Below are 24,956 nucleotides of genomic sequence, written 5' to 3' on the forward strand. Positions count from 1 at the left end.
CTGGCTAACACAGTGAAACCCCGTCTCTACTAAAAATACAAAAAAATTAGCCAGGCCTGGTGGTGGGTGCCTGCAGTCCCAGCTACTCAGGAGGCTAAGGCAGGAGAATGGCGTCAACCCAGGAGGCGGAGCTTGCAGTGAGCCGAGACCGTGCCACTGCACTCCAGCCTGGGTGACAGAGCAAGACTCCATCTCAAAAAAAAAAAAAAAAAAAGGCTTCAGTTAACTGCTTTAGTAAATGAATCACAGGATATTGATAGAATAGTAGACAGTTATTAGAAAAAATGTGCATATCTCTATTTGTTAACATGGAAAGAGCTCCATTATTTAAAAAAAAAATTGCAAAATGGAATGCATGGTGAGATCTCATTTCTATAGAATTCTTCACATACCCAGCACCTATATATCTATGTGTACATAAGGAAAAGTCCGGAAGCATTGAGTTCTCTAAAACCTTGACCCTGGCTATCTCTGGGAAATGGGACTTCAGAGGATGTTTGTGAAGTTGGTTGCTTTTTGTTGTATCTTTCTGTGTGGTAAGAATGTTCTTCAATGAGCCTGTTCTATCTTTATCAGAGAGAAAGATGTTAATTTAAATGAAATTAAAGGACAGGGATTACAGCATGAACTCAGCAAGCATTCACGGGGCACCTGCTCTGCACCCAGTCCTAGGGATGTAAGGGTGATGAAACTCAGCCATTGCCTGGAACAGCCTGAAGGCAAGTGGAAATCACAAATAACAAGCAGATGATTGTAATTCCACGAGGGGCAGGCAATGAGGGTGAGGTAGTGGGGCGGGAATTTGAGGGGGAGGCAGTGAGCTTTGTGTCACCCCCTTTTACTGCAATAAACCTTGGCCTGCATGCCCCCTAAAAGTGGGTTCTTTGGAGGCATGTGTTTGGCCTCAAGGAAAGTTCTCATTGAGCAGAGTTAAAAAGCCCCTTTTGGATCCTCAGGGGATGTGGGGACAACTGAACTCAAAGCCAGAGAAGGCAAGAAGGAAACGCCTGCCTCAAGGGGCCGTGGACAGGCACTGGGCTGAACACGCCAGGCCATCCCACATCTGCCATCCTAGGACACCCCCAAAAGGGGATGCTAGGATCCCAACCCCTGAGATGAGGAATCAGTGGCTCGGAAAGGTTCGCTGCTGGCAGGAACCCTGCAGGGATGAGCGGAGGAGCCACACTGGAACAGGCGAGGGGATGTGTTTCCGTCACTCACCATCTTCCTGCAGGGAGACTAGACCCTGAACTTCTGAGCTGGAAATGCCACTGTCGAGGGAACTCTGAGCCAACCAAAAGTCTATGATCATGCGCCTGTGACCTTCTCCAGAGAAGGACTGATGCAGAGAAGTGAACCCCCGAAATCCTGCTAAGTGTCTGAGCTTCCACCCTTTTCTCTGGGGTAGCTGTCAACCCCGCAGGCACATTGCACTGGGGTGCCGGCCTCGCCACTCTTGATGGGTTGTTGATGGACCCTCCCAGGTGTTCTCAGCAACACCCCACCCACACCCCCAGGAAAGGGAAGTTCCAAGGGAAATCCAATGCCTTAAATGAAGAATTCCCAGGGCCACTCGGAGAAAAGGCTCCCAGGATATTGTTGGTGGGGAGGGAAAGGGTGACAGTAGAGGTCCTTCTGGGTAATAAAAGAGATCTGCTGGCCGGGCACGGTGGCTCACGCCTGTAATCCCAACACTTTAGGAGGCCGAGGCAGGCGGATCACGAGGTCAGGAGATCAAGACCATCCTGGCTAACACAGTGAAACTCCGTCTCTACTAAAAAATACAAAAATTAGCCGGGCATGGTGGTGGGCGCCTGTAGTCCCAGCTACTCGGGAGGCTGAGGCAGGAGAATGGCATGAGCCCGGGAGGCAGAGCTTGCAGTGAGCTGCGATCGTGCCACCACACTCCAACCTGGGCAAAAGGGCAAGACTCCATCTCAAAAAAAAAAGAGATCTGCCAAGATCAGTAAGAATTTGCCCCAGGCTCCAGTGCCCTGCCCAGCTGGCCCCTTACAGCCCCCTCCTGACTCTTCCTAGCCTCTCCTCCAGCCTCCTCATCTCAGTCAAGGAGACACTAGACGATGGGGTCAAGGCGCTTTCTGCCATCTGCTGGCTGCGGCAATAAGGATGCAGCCCATGTGACCCGAGACTCATCAGGGCAGCAGCCCATGTAGGTGGCAGCAAGGGAAGCTGAAGTGCGGTGGGCAGGGTGCCAACGGACCATCCAGACGACATGGAGCAGCTACGGAGCAGGGCCCTGGGGAGCAGGGCAGGGAGGCATATCCACCAAACACTCCCACATCAAGAGCCCCAGGTGGGCTTTCATCAGGTCCCCACTAACCCTAGAGCCTTGCCCTTAGCAATCAATGACACCAGCGGAGAGGCGCGGGTGTCACGCCTCCAACCTGGGACCCCGCTTGAGCAGGGACGGAATTCATGAGTTTTGTGCTCCTGTACAAAACGATGATGACATTTAAAAATAAAACCCATACACAGCAGATTCCTGAAAAATAATAATAATAACCTTAATTTTAGCAAGTGGAAAATAGTTTCAGAAAACTGTTTTGCTCTTGGATCTCGTTGGGAACATGAAAACCTTCTCAGATTCAGCCAGCTGCTGGTTTTTCCACTTCCCTTTGGGTGGACGCTGAGCCATCCAGCTGTGGCGCCCTTGCCAACTGGGACGAGAGCCTGCAGAGCGGTGCAAATTTAGGCCATCCAGTGGAAAGCTCACCAAGCGCCTCGGCCACTGGGCACAGCCTGACCTTGAGCAGCGATTGTGTTTCCAGCTAAGCCTGCAGCCTCTCCTGCAGTAAAAGGAGACCGACAAGACCTAAGGCCTCCACCTGGCAGAGCATCATTCTCCCTCCCATCGGGTGAGGTCCAGGATGGCTTGAGCACTCTGGCTTTATGTAAAGGTGCTACAAACGTTAAGGTGCCCCATCCTTTATACAACTGCATGTCATGTGGGTTCGTGGTAGTGATTATGATTAAGATTAGTCTGTGGTCATTACACACCCAGAAGATCTCTGGTCATCTGGGGTGATCGAGTTATTCAGCAATCTTCCACCCTGCCCTCTAACAACTGCAGTGAAGATGGGATGATACCTTCGTTAAATATCCCATAGGCCCCAAGGTAAACCTGAGAACTAATAAATACATGTAAATACATCTAATAAAATAAAATTTGAGATTAAAAGGAATCTCGCTTGCATATTCATGAACCACGTGGAAACTCAAATGAGCTCTTCTAAGCTCCTTATTCATGGTGAGTCAGAGATTTAACACATGCTGGGAAGATTGCTTAGCAAATATAAGCCTGGCAATGGCACATTCATCCATGAATTCATTGGACAAGTATTTATTAACTGTCCCTTTGCATTACTATTTATTTTGCATATTCATCCCTCTTTGCAAACCCAGGGCCTCATATAAATGGCAGGCACTCACCTGTTGATGATGCTGGTGTTCTGAGGCCCTAGAAAGCACAACCCCTGGCCTCAGGTTGCTTATATCTGCTCAAGGAGGTAAGAGTCACTTCCTCTATGAAGCTTTCCTGACCCCACAGGACCCTGTTAGGTGACCCTAGTATCCATTTCTCAAGACTCTCCCTGTTAGCACCTACCTCCCATCACACACTCACACACACATACACACATGCATGCATACACTCACACACATACGCACACAATCACACATACACATACTCACACGCACATGCACCTGTTCCATTGTCTCTATCCTCTCCTGCACTAAGTTTAGGGTAGGGAGACACTGAATCTGCTTTGCTCACCCTAGCCTGACATACACATGTAGGAAACATTCAGTACATCACTGGATGAATGAAGCAAGAAATGAATGGTTGGATGGGTGGGTGGGTGGGTGGGTGGATCAACAGGTAAGTAAAGGCAAGGCAAAGGCCTAAGTTGTGGCCCAAGGAAAGATGTATGAGGGGGTGGCCCGCAAGGGCGGGAGGAACAAGAGCATTGGTCATCAAGGGAAGAAGATCAAGAAAAAAAGGTTTGAGATCTTAAGGACAGTGAAGACTTGGCATGGGGTGAGTTGGTATTTTCTGGTCATTTCTGTGCCACACAGGGTGCCGGGCACCTCATGAGCATCACCCCAGATCCTCACAGCTGCACCTGAGGCAGATATACCCACGTAGAAGAGGAAGCTAGGCTTAGCAGGATAAGCTGGCACCACTGCAGAGCTGGCACGCGGCGAAGCCAGGATTGGAGACCAAGTGGGCCTGACTCAAGCTCCCTCCATGAAGACCAATGGGCATCCTCTGGCCCAGGGACCATTGCCATCAGGTGGGACCGTTGCCATCAGGAAAGAAGAGAGCGTGCTCCAGGAGGCAGCTCTGGGCAGTGCAGAGGGATGAAACAATCAATATGGTGGCTGGGCCCCTTGGAACAAAGAGAAAGGCCTGGGGCTGTCTAGGGAGGACTCAGGACTCATGACCCACTCCTGCCCACAGAAACATAACTCACTCTCCGCCTGAGCACAGCCACTATGTCATGGGGTGATGTAGAGCCAGGGAAGGAGGCAAGGACACGTTCCTAAATAATATCCTATTTTGTAGTCAACAGTCAGGCAAGAGGAAGGGAGAAAGAGGAGGGCAGGAAGACAGCGAGATGCAGAAAGGATTGAGTGTTCCATGAGGATCAAATCTCAGCCTCCCCGCAGGTGCATTGAGACAGAAGACGCAGGTCCTCACAGCCAGAGGTGCTCATGGAACCAGCCCGGGCGATGTCTCATCACCCAGACGAGCACAGAAAAAGACAGGCTTGCAGGGTCCCACGGCCTGTCTGACACAATGCTCATGGGGTTTTCTCAAAAGCATCATCTATTTAGCTGATGGCCCCAAAGTGTTTCATTTAGCTGGAAATCGTGCTTGGTCCATTTCCCAGATCTCAGTGACATTATGAGAAGCCGGCAAAATGTGTCTGGCAGCAGAGCAGTTCAGCAACCCATCACCTCGAGTCACAGTCCTGTCGCCCCTGTTTGGAAAGCAGACAGTTCAGACGACTTCTAGAAGGCAGAGTCACTGCTGCCTCCCAGGCAAGCGAGGACTACAGGAAGCGTGTGTGTGTGTGTGTGTGTGTGTGTGTGTGTGTGTGTATGCACCAGCTTGTGCACATGCCCTCTGAAGGAAGGCAGGGGTCACCCATGGCACAAGGCAGTCACCTTCCTCCCTGACCATGGCATAAAACTTTGCCATTCCTTTATCTTATTTAATCCTCCCACTAGGCAGGAATCATTATCCCCAAACTATTTCTGAGAAAGCCAAAGCTTAGCCGGTTCATGTGGCCCCAGCCCCATAGCCAGCAAGAAGCAGGGCTGAGACTGTAACTCAGCACTGTCTGAATCCAAAGGCCAGGCTCACACTGAGACCCCAGCGTTCCCCACCCCATTCCACGGGCCTGGAGAGGTGTTTCACGACGCATTCACTGGTCTGCCTGGTACCATATAAAGAAGAATCAAGTCCCATCACCAGAGAAATTTGCAGAATTCTCGGTGAACACAATGGAACAGGTTTGATTCTGGAGGGACTTCCTGGAGACCTCCAAAGGCTAATGCACACTATGGAAACCCAAAAGCCGGAGCAATGGCTCTGCTTGTGAAAGCCCCCGAAGGCAAGACTCTGGGTGTGTTACCAACTCCCCGAGTCTCACACAGTCTCTGGCACAAGGTAGGAGAGTGCAATACCCATCAAGTGCTTGAGTGAATGAATGATGAATGAATGAACAAGTAACTAAATGCTGTGAATGAGAGTTCTGTCTAAAGATTAAAAAAAAAAAAAAAGAATAAGGCTCTGGGGAAAAGGCCCCAGCATCTCTGCTGTCATGGAGTATTCCTGCTGCCTAAGGTCCTCTCATAGAACCCGGCCCTTCCTGCACTGCCTCCAGCGTTCCAGGGGATGGGTTCTGAGAAAGCCGGGCCATTCATCTGCGCTGGTGCCATGCCGGCCTTCGGCGCTTGCTGCCCTGGCTCTCCCACCTGGTGGGCTCTAGGAGGAATTCCCCATGAGGGCACAGCAGAAGCTGACTGACAACCAGGTGGGAGGGAGATCTCCTGGGCCCAGCTGGAGGGCCCTAGGGAGCGGGAGGCAGGAGACAGGACCTCAGTGACCCTGGAGATCGCTCCCCATATGTCCTCATCCTCTCCACCACTTCTTCTCCATGTCCAGGCACTCGTGGGAAGTTAAAACCCAAAGTTGGGCCCGTGGTGCCAGGTCAGGGGACAAAAGGTGCCACCTGGGTGCCCGAGCACAATTCCTTTCTCCCTGTCCGACTCAGCCTAAGATTGGCTCTCATTTTGAAAATGCAGCTCAGATGTTGGCTGTGTCCCATTGGAGAAGCTGTCTGAGGCCTTAACCCTCCTCTGGAGAGATCCAAAGCCACAGAGCCGAGGTGGTCCCTTTTTCTGGAACCCACAGAGAACAACAGAAGACAGGGCAGCACTGTGGGAACACCAGGTGACAAGACTCAGCAGTGGTCTCGGAGGAGACAGAAGCTGTCTTCAGGGATCTGAACGCTCCCGGGAATGGGGTATCCACCCAGAGAAAAAATAGGCCAGGCCAGGATCCCTGAGCCCACAGCAGGCGAGACTCAACCCAGCAGAAGGCGGGTTTGTAAATGGAAATTTCCCAGCGTGCCTGGCCTCTTTCCATTATTCCTCTGGGCCCAAAGCACAGACACTTTACAGGTTTTCCCTGTCCTTCGAGGGGGCCTGGGATTTCTCTACTATAATAATTCATAGGTGGTCTATTTCCAGAACAAAGATACTCCATGTATTCATCTCACAAACATTCTTGACCCCCTGCAATGAGTCAGGCGTGGCGCATTCCCCAAGCCACGCAGCGCTGAATCTGACTATGGTTTCGGGCTTTGTATGAGAATGCTGTAAAAATATGGTTGGCTGACATCTGAGTTAGCTCAGGCTTCCGTAACAAAGTACCAGAGGCTGGGTGGCTTAAACAGCAGACATTTATGTCTCACGGGTCTGGAGACGGGAAGTCTGAGATCAAGATGCCAGCCAGTTCCATTCTTGGTGAGGGCTCCCTTCCTGGCCTACAGACGGCCACCTTCTCACTGTGTCCTCACAAAGCAGGGAGAGAGCTCTAGTATCTTCCTCTTGTTTTTTCTTTGTTTTGGTAGAGATGGGGTCTCCCTGTGTTGCCCAGGCTGGTCTCAAACTCCTGACTTCAAGCAATCCTCCTGCCTCAGCTGCCCAAAATGCTGGGATTACAAGTGTGAGCCACCACACCAGGCCCCTCTTCCTCTTCTTATAAGGGCACTAATCCTATCATGGGGCCCCACCCTCACAACTTCACCTAAACCTAATTCCCTCCCAAAGACCCCATCTCCAAAGACTATCACACTAGGGTTAGGGCTTCAGCACACGGATTCTGGAGGAACACAGATATTCAGTCCATGGAAGATGGTGTGTCTCCTCGTTTTTTTGTTTTTTTTTTTTAAGAAAAAATTCAAATGTCAGGAGAGAGCACAGACACAGTCCCCCACTACCACAAATGATGCAGTGAGTTTCCCACATTTGGGGAAATCACAAGGGTCAACACATCTGGCGCACAATGGATAAGCCTCACCCTGGGAGAACCACCTTCAGGATCATGGTATATCTCCCCTGTCAGGAAAGCATGGCGGGTCCCTTCTTGATAGAGACCTACTCGCATATACACAATGTAACATCCACCAGATCACACTCACCCCTGGCAGCAGAATGGCAACGCTCCCTCCCATATGCCACAATAGTAAAAGGCTCGTTGAGTCCAACCGTAAACACAGAAACAGAAAACACGCCAATATTTGGCTGAAGTGTCTATGAAAAAGGGCTGGCTAAACAGATGCCGGTGTAAACAAGCTTACAGGGGAGATACTTAACCTTCGTAAGAGAGCAGACCTTTTAAAGATATCCTCAAGATTCTTTTATGGTACAATTAACATGAAAAGATGGTGTTCATAACAGGCTTGAGTTACAACTGTACTTGAAATTGATATAACTGCACACATCTCCTAAAATGCCACGTAAGGGACTTCCAGGTCGCCAAGGTAATGATAGCCACAAAAACTCAAATCTCCCAACGCATCCTCTAAAAACTACACAGATCAACAAGAAGAACAAAAACAACCACGCAAATCCCACCCACCTTTCACACGACTGGAAAAAAGAGACACTATAAACACCAAATTAACAAATTCTTGAGTTCCCACCCAGAACTTTTATAAAGAGCAAGAGGATAAGATGGGTCCAAAAGCCAATGAAGGCAGAAGTCGAGCATGGAGAGTTTAGGAATAAATTACAATTACCTGAAGAAAGAGAAAGTACATCCTATAGGGAAGAAAATACCAGAAATGAATCCAGATAGACCAGAATATGGACTAGAAGGAAGTGATTTAAAGGTAGGCAGGGGCAGCATTAGCAAATGTGCAGGGGAGGGAGGGAGAAGCCAGATGTGGGCATTTAGGATTCTGCAAAACAAAAAATAATGATACATCCAAGGACCCTCAACTCCTCCCGCCCCTCCCCCAAAAACCAGTCATAAAGAAACTGCACTTCGCTGCACTGACAGAAGGGGGAGCTCTTGAACTGAAAATCACACGAACCACTCAGTGCGGCGGTGTAAGCGGTCTTCATCTGTAGGACACTAGGAAAGAAAAAAAACTAAAACGAGAATACGACACTTACCCCAAAATCCCAACCATAAGGTGGAGGGGGAGGAACTGTGTCATAACACTACAAACTGAATTAAAAACCTCAACGATGCATTTGAAAAATATCCTCACCGCTTGTAAATGAAAAGATCAAATAACTTACTGTAAGGGCAACAGAGACAGTTGTCAGCCTTCTCAAAAACAACTTAGAAGGTGGGGCAAGGATGGAGCAGCAGTTTCATAAAACTCAAAGATTTTATATCTAGGGAAGCAGACCCTCAAAAATCAGAGGTACAGAATAAGAGTTTAAAATATGGAAGAATTGACTGATGTACCCACAGGCGCCTCTGAAGGAATCTTCTAGAAAATTAACTTCATCCAACCAGGAGATGACTGGGGACTCTTTGGCAAAGGAACTTATGGGGAACATTTAATATATTTAATTATGGACCTAAATTAAGTGTGTAACTAAGGTTAAGAGAATCATACATAGATTATATATGTTTTGTCAACTACAAAATGATAGGAAACAAAAAAAGGAAAGACAAAACCAGAATAAGCTCAATGACGGTTGTATAAGCAACAGGTAGGAGTCAAGAGACTCCATTAACAACTGAAAGACCAAATGGTAAAAGTTAGTTAGAGACTAACGGGATTTTTAAAGGTAATGAGTACAAAGGTACCCATTAGACTAAAAATGAGAATTTCTTATATATAAAAAGAAATTAAAAGAGTATAGAAAATGCATCATGTAGAAAGACAAGTACAGCAAGTAGAACATAATACACATTGCATTTATTATATAAGATATTATACATATTGGACATATAAATAAAAGTGAATGGGCTTACTTATGAAAATAAAAAAATTTTCAATTTGGCTTAAAAAGAAAGATCCAACTATATGTTATATATAAGAGGCATACTTTTAAAAAGAGTGTATTAGTTTGTTCTCACACTGCTATAAAGAACTGCCCGAGACTGGGTAATTTATAAAAGGAAAGAGGTTCAACTGGCTCACAGTTCCACATGGCTGGAGAGGCCTCAGGAAACTTACAATCATGGCAGAAGAGGATGCAAACACTTCCTTCTTCACATGGCGACAGGAGAGAGAAGTGCCGAGCAAAGGGGGAGAAGCCCCTTATAAAACGATCAGATCTTGTGAGGACTCACTATCATGAAAACAGTATGGGGGAAACTGTCCCCATGATTTAATTTTCTCCACCTGGTCCCACCCTTGACACATGGGGATTGTTACAATTCAAGGTGAGATTTGGGTGGAGACACAGAGCCGAACCATATCAAAGAGATTCAGAAAGCCTAAAACTAAAAGGATGGCAAAGACATATGAGGCAAATGGAAATAACAAAACAAGTATTGCAATCTTGATATCAAAGTAGAATAAGTATAATTTAAGAAACATTATGACACCTTCTAATGCTAAAAATCACATTCCACAATAAAAATATAACCGTAATGGGTATTAGTGCACCAAACAAGACTACAACCACTTTTACAGGAGAGGAAATTGTAGGAAATATAGGCCAGGTTTGATGGCTCACACCCAGCAATTTGGGAGGCCAAGAATGGTGGATCACTTGAAGTCAGGAGTTCAAGACCAGCCTGGCCAACATGACAAAACCCTATCTCTACTAAAAACACAAAAATTAGCCAGGCATGATGGTACCTGCCTGTAGTCTCAGCCATTCGGGAGGCTGAGGCACAAGGATTGCTTGAACCCAGGAAGCGGGGATTGCAGTGAGCCGAGAACTCAACACTGCACTGCAGCCTGGGCGACAGCTCTGTGAAAGAACGAAAGGACGAAAGGAAGGAAGGAAGGAAGGAAGGAAGGAAGGAAGGAAGGAAGGAAGGAAGGAAGGAAGGAAGGAAAATGAAAGAAAGAAACTGTAGGAAATATAGATGAAAACACTAAGAATAGTGTGTTTACCACACCACTGTCAGTACAAGAGAAACCAGATAGACAAAAAATAAGGACACAGAAGCCCTAAACAATATAATCAATTTCCTTGACAAATCAATTTGTCACTGATGTGGTTTGCATGTGTGTCCCCACCCAAATCTCATGTCAAACTGTAATCCCCAGTGTTGGAGGAAGAGCCTGGGGGAGGTGACTGAATCATGGGGGAGGATTTCCCCCTTGCTGTTCTTGTGACAGTGAGTGAGTTCTCAGGAGATCTGGTTGTTTGGAAGAGTGCAGGACCTCCCCCTTCACCCTCTTCCTCCTGCTCCAGCCACGCAGGACACGCGGGCTTCCCCTTCGCCTTCTGCCATGATTGTAAGTTTCCTGAGGTCTCCCCAGCCATGCTTCCTGTAAAGCCTGTGGAACCATGAGTCAATTAAACTTCTTGTCTTTATAAATGACCCAGTCTCAGGTAGTTCTTCATAGCAATGTGAGAGCAGACTAATACAGTCATACTTCATACTTTTTCCTTGAATTACCTATTAGTAGATAGGGAATCTACTATACCTTCTCCTTAAGTACACATAGAATATTCACAAAAGTTGGTCACATGTTAGGTGATAATCAATGCATTTCATAAAATAGAAATATTACAAAGAAATATTTTCTGATCACAGTCTAATAAAACTGGAAAATAATGTTAAAAATCTTTTCAAAACTAAAGCAATAGAAATTCCAAAAATGTACATGTGATCATGAAAACACTACATACCAGGTGAGGCACGGTGGCTCACACCTGTAATCCCAGCACTTTGGGGGGCCGAGGCGGGAGGATCACCTGAAGTCAGGAGTTTGAGACCAGCCTGGCCAACATGGTGAAACCCCGTCTCTACTAAATATACAAAAATTAGCCAGGTGTGGTGGTGTATGCCTGTAGTCCCAGCTACTTGAGAGGCAGAGGTGGGAGAATCGCTTGAACCTGGAAGGCGGAGGTTGCAGTGGGCTAGTCCCAGCTACTCGAGAGGCTGAGGTGGGAGAATCGCTTGAACCTGGAAGGCGGAGGTTGCAGTGGGCTGAGATAGCGCCACTGCGCTCCAGCCTGGGCGACAGAGTGAGATTCCATCTCAAAAAACAAACAAACAAAAAACTACATACCAGAATTTATGAGACATATTTAAAATAGTGGTCAGACTGAATATTCATAGCCTTTTCCATTATTTTAGTAAAAATGAAAAATTAAAATTTTAAATTTCTAAGCTCAAAAAGCTAGAAGAAGAACAACAGCAAAACCATAAGAAAGGGGAAAATAAAGTTAGATGTAGAAATAAATGAGGTGGGTCAAATTAACCAAAATTTCGGGTCTTTTTTTAAAAAAATAGGATAATCACAAGCTAAACTTCATCAAAAAGTGAGAAAGCACAAATATTCCAAATACGAATGGCAGGATACAGATGAAGACTTATTACATAGCTACAGTTATCAAGACTGTGTGGTATTAGCAAAGGAATTGACACATAAACCAATAGAATAGAGAACCCAGAAAGAGACCTGCACAAATACACCCAACTGATTTTTGACAGAAATGCCAAAATTAATTCAAGATAGCTTTGTTGAAAGATAGCCTTTTCAACAATTGGTGTTAGAGTGATCAGACATCCACAGGCAAAAAAAAAAGAAAGAAAGAAAAAATCTCCACCAAAGTCTTCTCCACACCTGCAAAAACTAACTTGGAAGGGATAATGGGCTTAAAACATAGGAGAAAATTTGGGAACTAGGGCTAGGCAAAGGGTTCTTAAATTTAACACCTAAAGCACAACACATAAAAGGAAAAATGGGTAAAGTAGATTTCATGAAAATTAAAATCTTTGGGCCGCAGGCACGGTGGCTCATGCCTGTAATCCTAGCACTTTGGGAGGCAAAGGCGGGTGGATCACGAGGTCCAGAGATCGAGACCATCCTGGCTAACGTGGTGAAACTCTGTCTCTACTAAAAACACAAAAAATTAGCCGGGAGTGGTGGTAGGCACCTATAGTCCCAACTACTTGGGAGGCTGAGGCAGGAGAATGGTGTGAACCCAGGAAGTGGAGGTTGCAGTGAGCTGAGATTGCACCACTGCACTCCAGCCTGGGTGACAGAGTGAAACTCCGTCTCAAAAAAAAGAAAAAAATAAATAAAATCTTTGTTCTGTGGAAATGCGAATCAAAATCACAATGAGATACCATCTCACAACAGTTAGAATGGTGACCATTAAAAAGTCAGGAAACAACAGGTGCTGGAGAGGATGTGGAGAAATAGGAACACTTTTACACTGTTGGTGGGACTGTAAATTAGTTCAACCATTGTGGAAGTCAGTGTGGCGATTCCTCAGGGATCTAGAACTAGAATTACCATTTGACCCAGCCATCCCATTACTGGGTATATACCCAAAGGATTATAAAATATGCTGCTGTAAAGACACATGCACATGTGTGTTTATTGTGGCACTATTCACAATAGCAAAGACTTGGAACCAACCCAAATCTCCAACAATGATAGACTGGATTAAGAAAATGTGGCACATATACACCATGGAATACTATGCAGCAATAAAAAATGATGAGTTCATGTCCTTTGTAGGGACATGGATGAAGCTGGAAACCATCATTCTCAGCAAACTATCGCAAGGACAAAAAACCAAACACCACATGTTCTCACTCATAGGTGGGAATTGAACAATGAGAACACATGGACACAGGAAGGGGAACATTGCACACAGGGGCCTGTTGTGGGGTGGGCGGAGGGGGGAGGGATAGCATTAGGAGATATACCTAATGTTAAATGATGAGTTAATGGGTGCAGCACACCAACATGGCACATGTATACTTATGTAACTAACCTGCACGTTGTGCACATGTACCCTAAAACTTAAAGTATAATAAAAAAAAAGAAATTTTAAAAAAAGAAAAAAAATATTTGCGCTGTGAAGGACAGGATGCAAAAGAAGATACAAATTAGGAGAAAATATTTGCAAACCACTTCTCAGAAAAATGACTGGTATTTAAGATATATAAAGAACCCCCAAAGCTTAATAAAAAATAAAATAATCCAATTAGAAAATGGACAAAGGACTCCAACAGGTAATTCACCAAAGAGAATATACAGATGGCAATAAACACATGCAAAGGTGTTCAACATCATTAGCCAATTAGAGAAATACAAACTTAAACCACGATTAGATAACATTACACACCTATCAGGAGAGCTAAAATAAAAAATAGTGACAACAACGAATGCTGATAAGGATGCAGAGAAATGGGGTCATCCGTACATTGCTGGTGGGAACAAAAAGCATGGCTACTTTGAAAAGTGCTTTGGCAGATTCTTTAAAAGCTAAATATGTAGTTATCATACAACCCAGCAGCTGCATTCCTAGGCATTCATCTCAAAGAAATGAAAATCTGTGACCACACAAAAACCTGTACACAAATGTTTATAGACATTTTATATGTAATTGCCAAGAACTAGAAACACCCAGATGTCCTTCAATGTATAAAGGGCTAAACAAACTGTAGCACATTCATTCTATGGTACATCACTCAGCAATAAAAAGAAGTAAACTCTTCATAAATCCAACAATCTAGATGAATCACGAGACAATTATGCTGAGTCAAAGTAGCCAATTCCAAAAGGTAATTTATTGTATGATTCCAATTATATAACATTCTTGATATGATAAAAATTATAGACATAGAGAACAGATTAGGGGTTGCAAAGAGTCAAAGAGGGTGTAGGGGAGGGGAGGAAGTGGGTGTGGCTAAAAAGGGCACCCCGCAGCACCCCGGAGGTGAGGGACATGTTCTGTATCTTAACTGTGCCAACATCAAGTATCCTGGCTGTGATACTCTACTATAGTTTTCAAGATGTTACCATTTAGAAAAACAGCTCAAAGGGTGCATGGATCATCTCTCTGTATTAGTTCTTACAACTGCATGTGAATCAACAGTTGTCTTGCAATAGAAAGTTTAATTTAAAAAAATGCAATGTGCAAAGGAGTATTTATAGTAGCTGTCTTTTGTGTAAGAAAAAAAGGTGAAAATAAGAAAGTATACATGTATCTGCTCATCTCAGCAAAGAAACACAAAACAGATAAGGAGATAATAATGAGAGTGGTTACCCATGTGTGGGGAGGGTTGGGGGCAGTGACACGTCTCTGGATCTAACTTTTTTGCATAGTTTTGATTTTTATAAACATGTTAATGTTTTCCATCCTTAAAAAAATCAACAAGGATGGGGAGAGACCATAAAATAGAACACAAGCAAAAAAACAAAAGAGCCTAATTATATTTTATTTCCAAGAATAACATAACCAGAGAGAAAGGGGGTGGAGATTAACCCAAAAGGCTTATGAACACAGTATTTTGATTATATGCCCTCAGGCTAAAGAAAAAGTGCTATAAACAAACATTGAACTCTAGTTGGTAGGTTTGCTTTCTTCAGTGGTATAGGTTAACTCTTAATTCATTACTTTATATATATTTTAGGATTTAGACAATAATATACTCAGGAAAATTTCTCCATGTTGGAAAAGAAAGTGCCACATATGGAAAGATGAACGGCTAGGAGGAACCCTGTGATGTTGGACTAGAATTGGTATCATCACAAATGCATGGTTTTACACACATCCATGAATGCGGATGTTTAGAAGTAGGTGTGGATATATATGTGTTTGTGTATCTATGAATGTATCCTCACACATGCATTGCTTAGCTTCTTCCACTAAGGGAGAGAGTGTCTAGAAGCAATGGCATACCACTCGCAAGGCACACAGCTGGAATTCAGAAACCATTCTCTGCTGAAAGGAGCCGGGGCTCATTAGAGATTGAGCTAATCCCAGGGTTGGTGAGAGGAAGTGGAAGGCAACCTTGGGACATTTTGCTGGACCAGAAAAAAGGAAGTGCTCAAAGAATGACGGGTGCAACGAACCACTGATAACAACAACACGGATGAATCTCAAAATCACAATAATGAGTGAAATCATCCTTATACAAAAGAATGTATATTGCACATGTTCCATTTAGATGAAGTGCTAGAACAGGTAAAGCTAATCTATGGTGAGAACAAAATCAGAACAGTGGTTGCTGCTGAAGATGATGGAGCAAGAACTGGTTAGAAAGAAATGAAAGAACTTTCTGAACTGGCTGCAATGCTCTACAACTTGATAGGGGTCTGAGTCACACAGGTGCATGCACTGGTCAAAGCTTGTTCGATGGTACACTTACTATGTGTACCTTGCACTGTAAGTAAGTTTTGCTGAGTAAAAGAACTGTAAATAAATGTTAAAGTTGAGACGCTATCATGCCTGCCAAAGTGTTTATGTATGAAGTGTGCTGACATCTACAACTTACTTTGAAATGCAATTTAAACACAAGATGCATTGCTGGGTGGATAGCTGAATAGATCTATGATAAAGACAGCATAATAAAATGTTCATTAAAGAACCTAGGTGATAGGTACATGAGTGTTCACTGAAAAAAATCTGTTAACTTTCTCTATGTTTGAAGTTTTTCATAATAAAATGTTGTGGAAAAATATGAGGATTTGTTAAAAGGACACAGTAGCCAAATTGAAAGGGCTTCCATTGGCCAAATCTGTGACAATATAATTACCAAAACAACTAGGTTATAAACCACTGGACAAATATATAACCTAATGAATGTAACTCAGTCAACATAATCTAGTCAATGTCACTCATTAAGATAGAAATCCATGAGTCCATATGGGTATAAACGAATCAATGAGTAAATAAATAAATGTAAGAAAGCAAAAAGCTTTCCAATTTGGTACAGAGTACTGAACAATAAATAAATTTAGAGAAAAATCACCATCTGGCATGCATTATAATAATTGATTCAGGCAAGAATTATCAATGGATGCTAAATCAAGGGGTAAAAGTTTAATGAAATACAAGCTACTTACACAGACCTAAACTATTTTTCCATAAAATGTGAATTAATTATGAAGAGAATAAACAATAACTTTATACTAGAGAAACCTAGCAGATACCATCCTAACCAATGATCAAAGTCAACAATCCCAGTAAAGAGGCAGGCAACCATGCACCTTCTAACACGATGCACTAAGAACAACCCAATGTCGCTTCTGTGGTGTTCCTGCCAAAATTGCATATCCCGAATCTGGTCCTAAGGAAACATCTGACAAACCCCAACCAAAGGACAGTCTACAAAATAAATGGCCTGTATGCTGCAAAAATGGCAAGGTCATCAAAGACAAAGACTGAAGAATTGATTGATGGCGATTACAGAGACATGGAAACTAAACATAACGTGAGATTCTGAATTGGATCCTAGAACAGACTATTGTTTTCATTATTGTATTTTGCTAATAAAGGATATTGTTGGTTGCAGGAATAAGGTCTACAGATTGGATAATGCTATTGCATTAGTACTATTTTCCTGACTTTGACCATTGCACTGGCTTATGCAAGAGGATGTCCTAGTTCTCAGGATATACACATTGAAGTGTTTAGGGTTAACGGGGCATCATGTCTGAAACTTACTTTCAAATGGTTTAGTCATGCGCATGCACACATACAGAATGATAAGACAGATATGATAAAATGTTAATATCGGGAATCTGGGTGAAGGGCATATGGGAATTCTTCATTTTATTCCTACAACTTTTCTGAAATCTTGAAATGACTTAAAAATAAAACATTAATAAAAAATTAAATGCTATGTAATGTCAGAATTCTCTATTCTTTCCTGGTCCAAAATGGGGAGGTTCTACTGACTCGGAAATCTCTAAGGATTAAGAACTTCTGTGGCCATTTGACCCTCCCTGGAGTGTCAACATTCAAGGCAAACCAGGAGCTAACCAACCACTGCGACCTGTGGAGTAGGTAGGTGATGCTCTTGAGCTGAAGAACGAGGTTGTTTCATACATTACGCTGGCCAATTCCAACAGATTGTTGCTGACAGAGCTCTGGGTTCTCTCAAAGAGAGTGCCAAGGAACAGACCTGACAGCTGCCTCCCCCTCCCAGTTCTGGAACCACCATCAAAGATGCAATTAATCCAAGGGTGAGACTCCTTTTACTCACACAGCCTCAGATATGAATCAACCCCAAAGTGTTAATAGATCGACAGTTATCTCTAATACCAAATACAATTTGCATATGAGATGACATCTGCAATATTTTAAAAGCCAACGTCTAAAACAACAAACTTGGCAGTTTTTCTGAGTAGCCATTAACACAGTGACTAATCCTATCAAGGAGACAGTAATTGGCATGGAGACATCCTTCTCACACCAGCGGCAGGTTGAAAAACTTAATCCTAACCTCTTTTTAACAGCGTAGACTCTAGAGCATCTCTGCGCATCAAGGAAACTAAAGCAATTATTAAGGACAAGGGTAATTACCCTACAGTTTCAATAACAACAACAAAAAAATAGAAGTATTCAAACAACAATCACATAGGAGAAAGGGTGGGGGCTTGAATCATGGTTAAAGGCTATTTCGGTATCATGGCCAGACTAGGAATAGACTATGGTGTCTCCCCGGCCCCACCCAGGACAGAGTCAACCACAGCCCCATGCCAGCCAGTCGGCCCAGCAATGGTCACTGTAGCACATAGCTTTCTATACGAAGGGCTCAAGTGCTGATCTAGTCAAGTAGGAGGTCCCAAGGATTTGACATGTGAAACACTTAACACATATCATCAAGCTGGTCCCTTCGACATCATCAGAACCCACTATGTTTACTCTCAGCCCACATAGTCAAGTTATTCTCCCCAAGTATGACGCCTTTCCCCAGAAATCTGTCTAAAGCCTTCCCACCCTTCAAGGCTCAGCTATGGTTCTAGGAAACAATCCCAACCCACGGCAGCCCTCAATGAACACTGGGCAATTTAAGCGCCTCTCCTTGGACCCACAAGAGCAAAACACAGAGGTGCACATGTTGACTCATTGCTTCCTGTGGGCTGGCTTGATTTACACCTTCAACAGAATCACATGGTTTTCAAGAGTCAAGCCCCTGCCCTATGTAGCTTTCACATCACCTAGCACAGGGGTAGACAAACAGGTAAAATTCTGGCAAAAATTCCACAGCATCTCAGATGCCCAACAAGGTACCCAATACTCAATAGGGTAAAGGGAGAAAGAGGCTCTTTGTGTGTGTGTGCATTTTGACTGACCTGATCATTGCAGAATTTTCAATGAAGTATGTAGTATGTGTTTACCAAATGAACAAACAAATGAATGAATGCACAGTGAACAAACCAAAGAACAAACCAACTTTCATGAGCCTGGACCAGTTTGTTTGGGAGGTTAGCAAGTGTATCTAGTAAGGTCAAGGCTATGGACAAGATGTCTGCACAAGCCAGCTGGCTTCTCCCAGAAAGCACTGCCTGACGGAAGCCCGGTCTACACCTGCAATGCTCCCCAGTTGCCTGGAGGGTGTGCTGTTGGCCACAAGAGGAGCAAGCATGGAGAGAGAAGCTTCCAGCTCGGAAGGGATGTGTTACCCTTTTATAAAGTAGATGACGTGGCATTTTATTGAGCATGGAAACTTCTTACCCATATGCTGTAACCAAACCTTAGTTTAACCCTGGTTTTGCTGGGCAGCAGAATGAGGGAATTGCTAATGGAGGAAACCCCTGGACCTGAGGTGAGTGGGCACTTAGCTTTCAAATGCCCAGGAGAGGTAGCAGGGCCCCAAACACTAAAGGAAGAGAAGAGCTCTTATTTCACGAAGACTGGGGAGATAAAGGCAGGTCTTGGATCCACAAGATACCAGGAGCTTGGAATAGACCACACCATATGGAGAAGCACAGAGCCGGTGGTTTGGTCATAAGAAATAAGGGAAGGACACCTGCATCAAGGCCACAACTGGACCAGTCACTGGCCTCATGACCCAGGATCCTGCAATGTACCCCTTTAGAAATAGGGTTGATCCTAGATCCACCCATTAGAGGTGGGACAGGGCTCCAAGGTCAATTTTCAGTTGTGGGTGATTGTGTCGGTTGGAAAAATAGAGTGTATATTTTTAGGTGGTATATACATTTTTATCAGAATGAATTCAGCTTTTTAAAACAAGAAGAAAACATTCAATGACAGATTTTCCTCCTGAATTTGTAATATAATGTGATAGAAGATTTTCTTTCCACATTCATTTTCTACAGACCTCCCTGTCAGTGTCAGCAACCTGGCCCTTGACACGCTCACTGGGTATCACTGGTGTTATCCAGCGATATCACCTAATGTAAACATGTCTCCTCTTCCAAGCGGGTGGAAAGCCCCAGGAGTGGTGGGGAACTGGGTCTTATTCATCACTAAGCCCTGTTCAGAGCCTAGTAAAGTGTCAGGTACAAGATGCCACTCAGTGGATGCTGATTGTTGATAATTATACAACAGATATAATGCAAGTAAGTCAGCAAAGAAATTCCTCTAGGAGGCCAGTACCAGGGCCAGACACTTCTCAGCTAATAAGTGTTTAATTTTTACAGAAGTGTGTTTCCCTCTCAGGAGACTAGGAAAGCAGCGTTGCCGTTCTCAACTCCTACCAGCAGCCATTGAATGAGAGAGGGGCACTTAGAGGAAGCAGGCCGGGGGTGGGGTGTGCAATCCATGGAGACTGTGTCCATGTGGGAAGCAGCATTTGGGTCAGAATTTGGAAACCAAGGACTTAAGAGAAGTCATTAAAAAGCATGCTGCTTCTGTGCCATTTGCACTCCCTCAGACTGACAAAATTTAAGCATTGACAATAGCTAATGTTGGTAAAAATGTGAAGCAACAGAGGCTCCCACATTACAGAAAGGAGTAAGAATAGAATTAACGCCTTTGGAAAACTACTTGACAAGTTCAACAAATGGGAAACAATCTAAATGTCCATCCAAATACAAACAGATAAATATCCTGTGATATATTTATACAATGGAATAGTACACAGCAGTGAAAATAAATAATAGAGTTACAAACATCCACAAAGATGAATCTCATGAAAATATATTGGAAAAAAACACATTATAACTCGAACACACAAAAAAGGATTCAGTAAACTAGCAGAATATAAAACTGGCACTCAGAAATCAGTACTACAAAGAAACTCCCATGTATAATAGCAACAATAAAGATAAACTATTTAGGAATAAATTTATTCGGGTATGTGCAAAACCTCCATGAGAAAACCTTTCAAAACTAAATAACACAAAAGTATTCCTCAGCAAATGGGAAGACATAAATTCTTCTTGGATGAGACAACTCAATATCATCACAATGCCAGTTCTCCCTATATTAATTTATATATATAATGCAATTTTATGGAGCTAGACAAATTGATACTATAGTTCATGTGGGAAAATTAACCTTCAAGAATAGCCAGGAACACAGAAAAGCCTCAATGGGAACATAAGCCCTACCAGACACTAAAAATACTACAGAGCCTTCATAATTAAAACAGTGTATCCTGGTATATGAGTTGACAGAGAAGTGGAGTAGAAGTCCAGATATGCCCCAACCACATTTGGAAACTCAGTATACGATAAAGGTGGCCTCTAAAATTACTGGAGAAAACAGATGCTTTTAAATAAATGCTGCTGGAACAACTGAATAACAATTTAAAAAAATTAAATCCATTATCTCCTACCAAGCACAAGAATGAATTCTAAATGAATCAAAGATTAAATGTAAGAAAAAAAATGAAACCATACGAGTACTAGAAGAAAATTGGGTTAATTTCTTTTTGACCTGGATGTAGGAAGAGGTTTTCTTACAAGGACTCAAAAATACACACGCAGTAAAAGAAAAGATTGATGAATAGGACTACACAGAAATAAAAAGTTTTTTCACAGAAGACACATCTGATATTCAAAGACACAAAAAGGTTGAAAGTAAAAGCATGAAAATAAATATGTCATGCAAACACAAAGTTGGAGTTGTTATACCATGTCAGATACAATAGACTTTTAAAAAATGTTGCAAGAGATAGGACATTTCATAAAAATAAAATGGTCAATCTATCAGGAAGATATAACAATTATAAACACAATGCACCTAGTAACACAGCACCAAAATACATGAAGAACAAATGGATAGATATGAAGATGAAGGTAGACCATTCAATAATAGTATTTGGAGGCCGGACATGGTGGCTCACGTCTGTAATCTCAACACTTTGGGAGGCCAAGGTGGGTGGATCACCTGAGGTCAGGAGTTCAAGATCAGCCTGACCAACTTAGTGAAACCCCGTCTCTACTAAAAATACAAAATTAGCCAGGCATGGTGGCACATGCCTGTAATCCTAGCTACTTGGTAGGTAAGGCAGGAAAATAGCTTGAACCCAGGAGGCAGAGGTTGCAGTGAGTGGAGAGCACGACATTGCAATCCAGCCTGGACAACAAGAGTGAAACTCTGGGCCGGGCGTGGTGGCTCACGCCTGTAATCCCAGCACTTTGGGAGGCCAAGGCGTGTGGATCACGAGGTCAGGAGGTCGAGACCATCCTGGCTAACATGGTGAAACCCCATCTCTACTAAAAATATAAAAAAATTAGCCGGGTGTGGTCTGGGCACCTGTAGTCCCAGCTACTTGGGAGGCTGAGGCGGGAGAATGGCGTGAACCCAGGAGGCAGAGCTTGCAGTGAGCCAAGGTCGTGCCACTGCACTTCAGCCTGGGTGACAGAGCAAGACTCTGCCTCAAAAAAAAAAAAAAAAAAGAAACTCTGACCCAAAATAATAATAATAATAGTAATAATAATAATAATATTTGGAGAGTCTAATAGTCCAGGTTCAATAATAGATAGAACAACTAGATAGAATATTGGCAAGAAGGCAGAAGATCTGAACTACACTATAAACCAACAAACTAACATATGTTTCTAGAGCACTCTACCCAAGAATAGTATACACATTCTTCTTAAGGGTACATGGAACATTATCCAGGATAGACCATCTGCAAGGCCATAAAACATACCTCAATAAATGTAAAAGGATAGAAATAATACAAAGTATGTCTTCCAACCACAATGAAATTAGAAATCAGTAGCAGAAAAACAATGGGAGAAACTCACAAATATGTATAAATTAAACAACACATTCTTACATAATCAATGCCTTAAAGAAGAATCAAATGGGAAATCAAAAAATACAAATATTGTTGATAAACATGAAGACACAACATACCAAAACTTACGGGATGCTGTGAAACTTCTTCTCCCCCAAAAATATTAAAGGAACTCAGAAAAAACTAAGAAAGAAAAATCTCAAATTAATAACCTAATATTCCACCTTAAGACTGGAAAAAGAGGCACAAACTAATCCAAAAGTAAGCAGAAGGAAGAAAATAATAAATATTACAGTGGAAGTTAATGACATGAGAATAGAAAAATAAAGAAAATTGGCCTGGCACAGTGGCTCACACCTGTAATCCCAGGACTTTGGGAGGCTGAGGCGGGCAGATCACGAGGTCAGGAGATCGAGACCATCTTGGCTAACACAGTGAAACCCCATCTCTACTAAAAAATACCAAAAAAAAATTAGCCGGGCATGGTGGCGGGCGCCTGTAGTCCCAGCTACTCGAGAGGCTGAGGCAGGAGAATGGCATGAACCTGAGAGGCGGAGCCTGCAGTGAGCCGAGATCACGCCACTGCACTCCAGCCTGGGCGACAGAGCGAGACTCTGTCTCAAAAAAAAAAGAAAAAAAAAGAAAAAAAGAAAGAAAAGTAAAGAAAATTGATGAAACAAAAAGCTCATTCTTTGAAAATGTCAAAATCGGCAAATCTTTAGACTGACCAAGAAAAAAAAAAGAGAAAACTCAAATAACTAGAGGCAAAAATGAGAACAGGGACAGTATTATCAACCGTACAGAAATGAAAATGACTACAAAGGAATACTATGAACAATTGTACACCAACAAATTAGATAGCTTAGATGAACAAATTCCTATAAAGACCCCAAACTACTAAAACTGACTCAAGAAAAAAAAAGATGGTCTGAATATATTAATACCTATAACAAATGAAAAGACTGAATAGGCAATTAAAAAAAAAAACTACCCACAAAGAAAAACCCATGCCCAGGTCGCTTTACCACTGAATTCTACCAAATATGTAAATAATAATGAATGCAATTCTTCACAAACTCTTTCAAAAAATATGAGGAGAGAATATATTCCAATTCACTTTGTGAAACCTGTGTTACTCTGATACCAAAACCAGACAAAAACATTATAAGAAAATTATTCACCAATATCTCTTATGGGTATGGATACAAAAATCCTCAACAAAATACTAGCAAACTGAATCCAGCAACATGTAAAAAGAATTACATACCATGACCAAGTGAGACTTATCCCAGGAAGTCAAGGTTGGTTCAACATCTGAAAATCAACTAAGTTATGCATCATATCAATCAATAGACTAAAAAACAGAATCATCTCAATAGACGCTGAAAAAGAATTTGACTAAATCCTCATGCCTAAACACCCAACTAGAAGAAAACTTTCTCAACCTAATAAAGGACACCTACAAAAATCCCACAGCTAACAATATACTTAATGATGAAAGACAGGCTGGCTTTCTCCTAGGGCAGGAACAAGACAAGAATGTCTACTTTTACTGCTATTCAACATTGTACTGGAAGTTCTAGCCAGGGTAACTAGGCAAGAAACATAAGTAAAAGACCTCTGGGTTGGAAAGGAAGAAATAAAACTATATTCACAGATGAGATGATCTTTTATTTAGAAAATCGTGGGGAATCCACTAAAAAACACTATGAGAACTAATGAACAAATTCAGCAAGGTTGCAGGTTACAAGATCAATATATAAAAATAATTGTGTTTTTACCCAATTGCAATAAATAATCTGAAAGTGAAACTAAGAAAACAATTGCATTCACAATTTAACAAAAAATAATAAACTATTTGGGAATAATTACAAGAAGTCCAAAACTTACACTGCAAAAACTATAAAACATGGTTGAAACAAATTTAAAAAGACCTAAATAAATGGAAAAACATCAATGTTCATGGGTCAGAAAACTTAACATCGTTAAGATATCAGTACTCTCCAAACTGCTCTACAGATTCAATTCAATCTCTGTGAGAATTCCAGCTGACTTCTTTGTAGATATTGTCAAGCTGATTCTAAAATTCATATGAAACTGTAAGAGACACAGAATAGCCAAAACAATACTAAGAAAAGAACAAAGTAGGAGGATTCACACTTTCTGAATTCAAAATTTACTACAAAGCAATGGTAATCAAGACAATGTGGTACTAGCACAAAGCAGACGTACAGATCAATAGAATAGAAATGACAGCCTAGAAATAAACCCATACAGCTGTCATCAATTGACTTTTGACAATGGC

The 24,956-nt window shown here is 42.7% G+C and overlaps 1 protein-coding gene and 1 non-coding gene across 17 annotated transcripts in view; both read right to left on the reverse strand.

Moving 5' to 3' along the window:
- CAMTA1 (calmodulin binding transcription activator 1) overlaps nucleotides 1-24,956 on the reverse strand; it is a 982,737-nt gene that overhangs the window by 543,181 nt on the left and 414,600 nt on the right. The window contains exon 5 of one of the 16 annotated variants that reach the window (XM_034954562.3): nucleotides 8,473-8,671. The exons of the other annotated variants lie outside the window; for them this stretch is intronic. Coding sequence (XP_034810453.3) covers nucleotides 8,488-8,671 — 184 coding nt within the window. The 3' untranslated portion in view covers nucleotides 8,473-8,487. Of the gene's footprint in view, nucleotides 1-8,472; nucleotides 8,672-24,956 lie in introns of those variants that run through there. 16 annotated transcript variants of the gene reach the window in all.
- Nucleotides 7,501-7,665, reverse strand: LOC112438704 (U1 spliceosomal RNA). Its single transcript, XR_003027081.1, has one exon. It is a non-coding gene; the product is annotated as a U1 spliceosomal RNA (small nuclear RNA).

Source organism: Pan paniscus, chromosome 1 (genome assembly GCF_029289425.2).
Source record: "Pan paniscus chromosome 1, NHGRI_mPanPan1-v2.0_pri, whole genome shotgun sequence".
In the NCBI taxonomy this organism is placed as follows: Eukaryota; Metazoa; Chordata; class Mammalia; order Primates; family Hominidae; genus Pan; species Pan paniscus.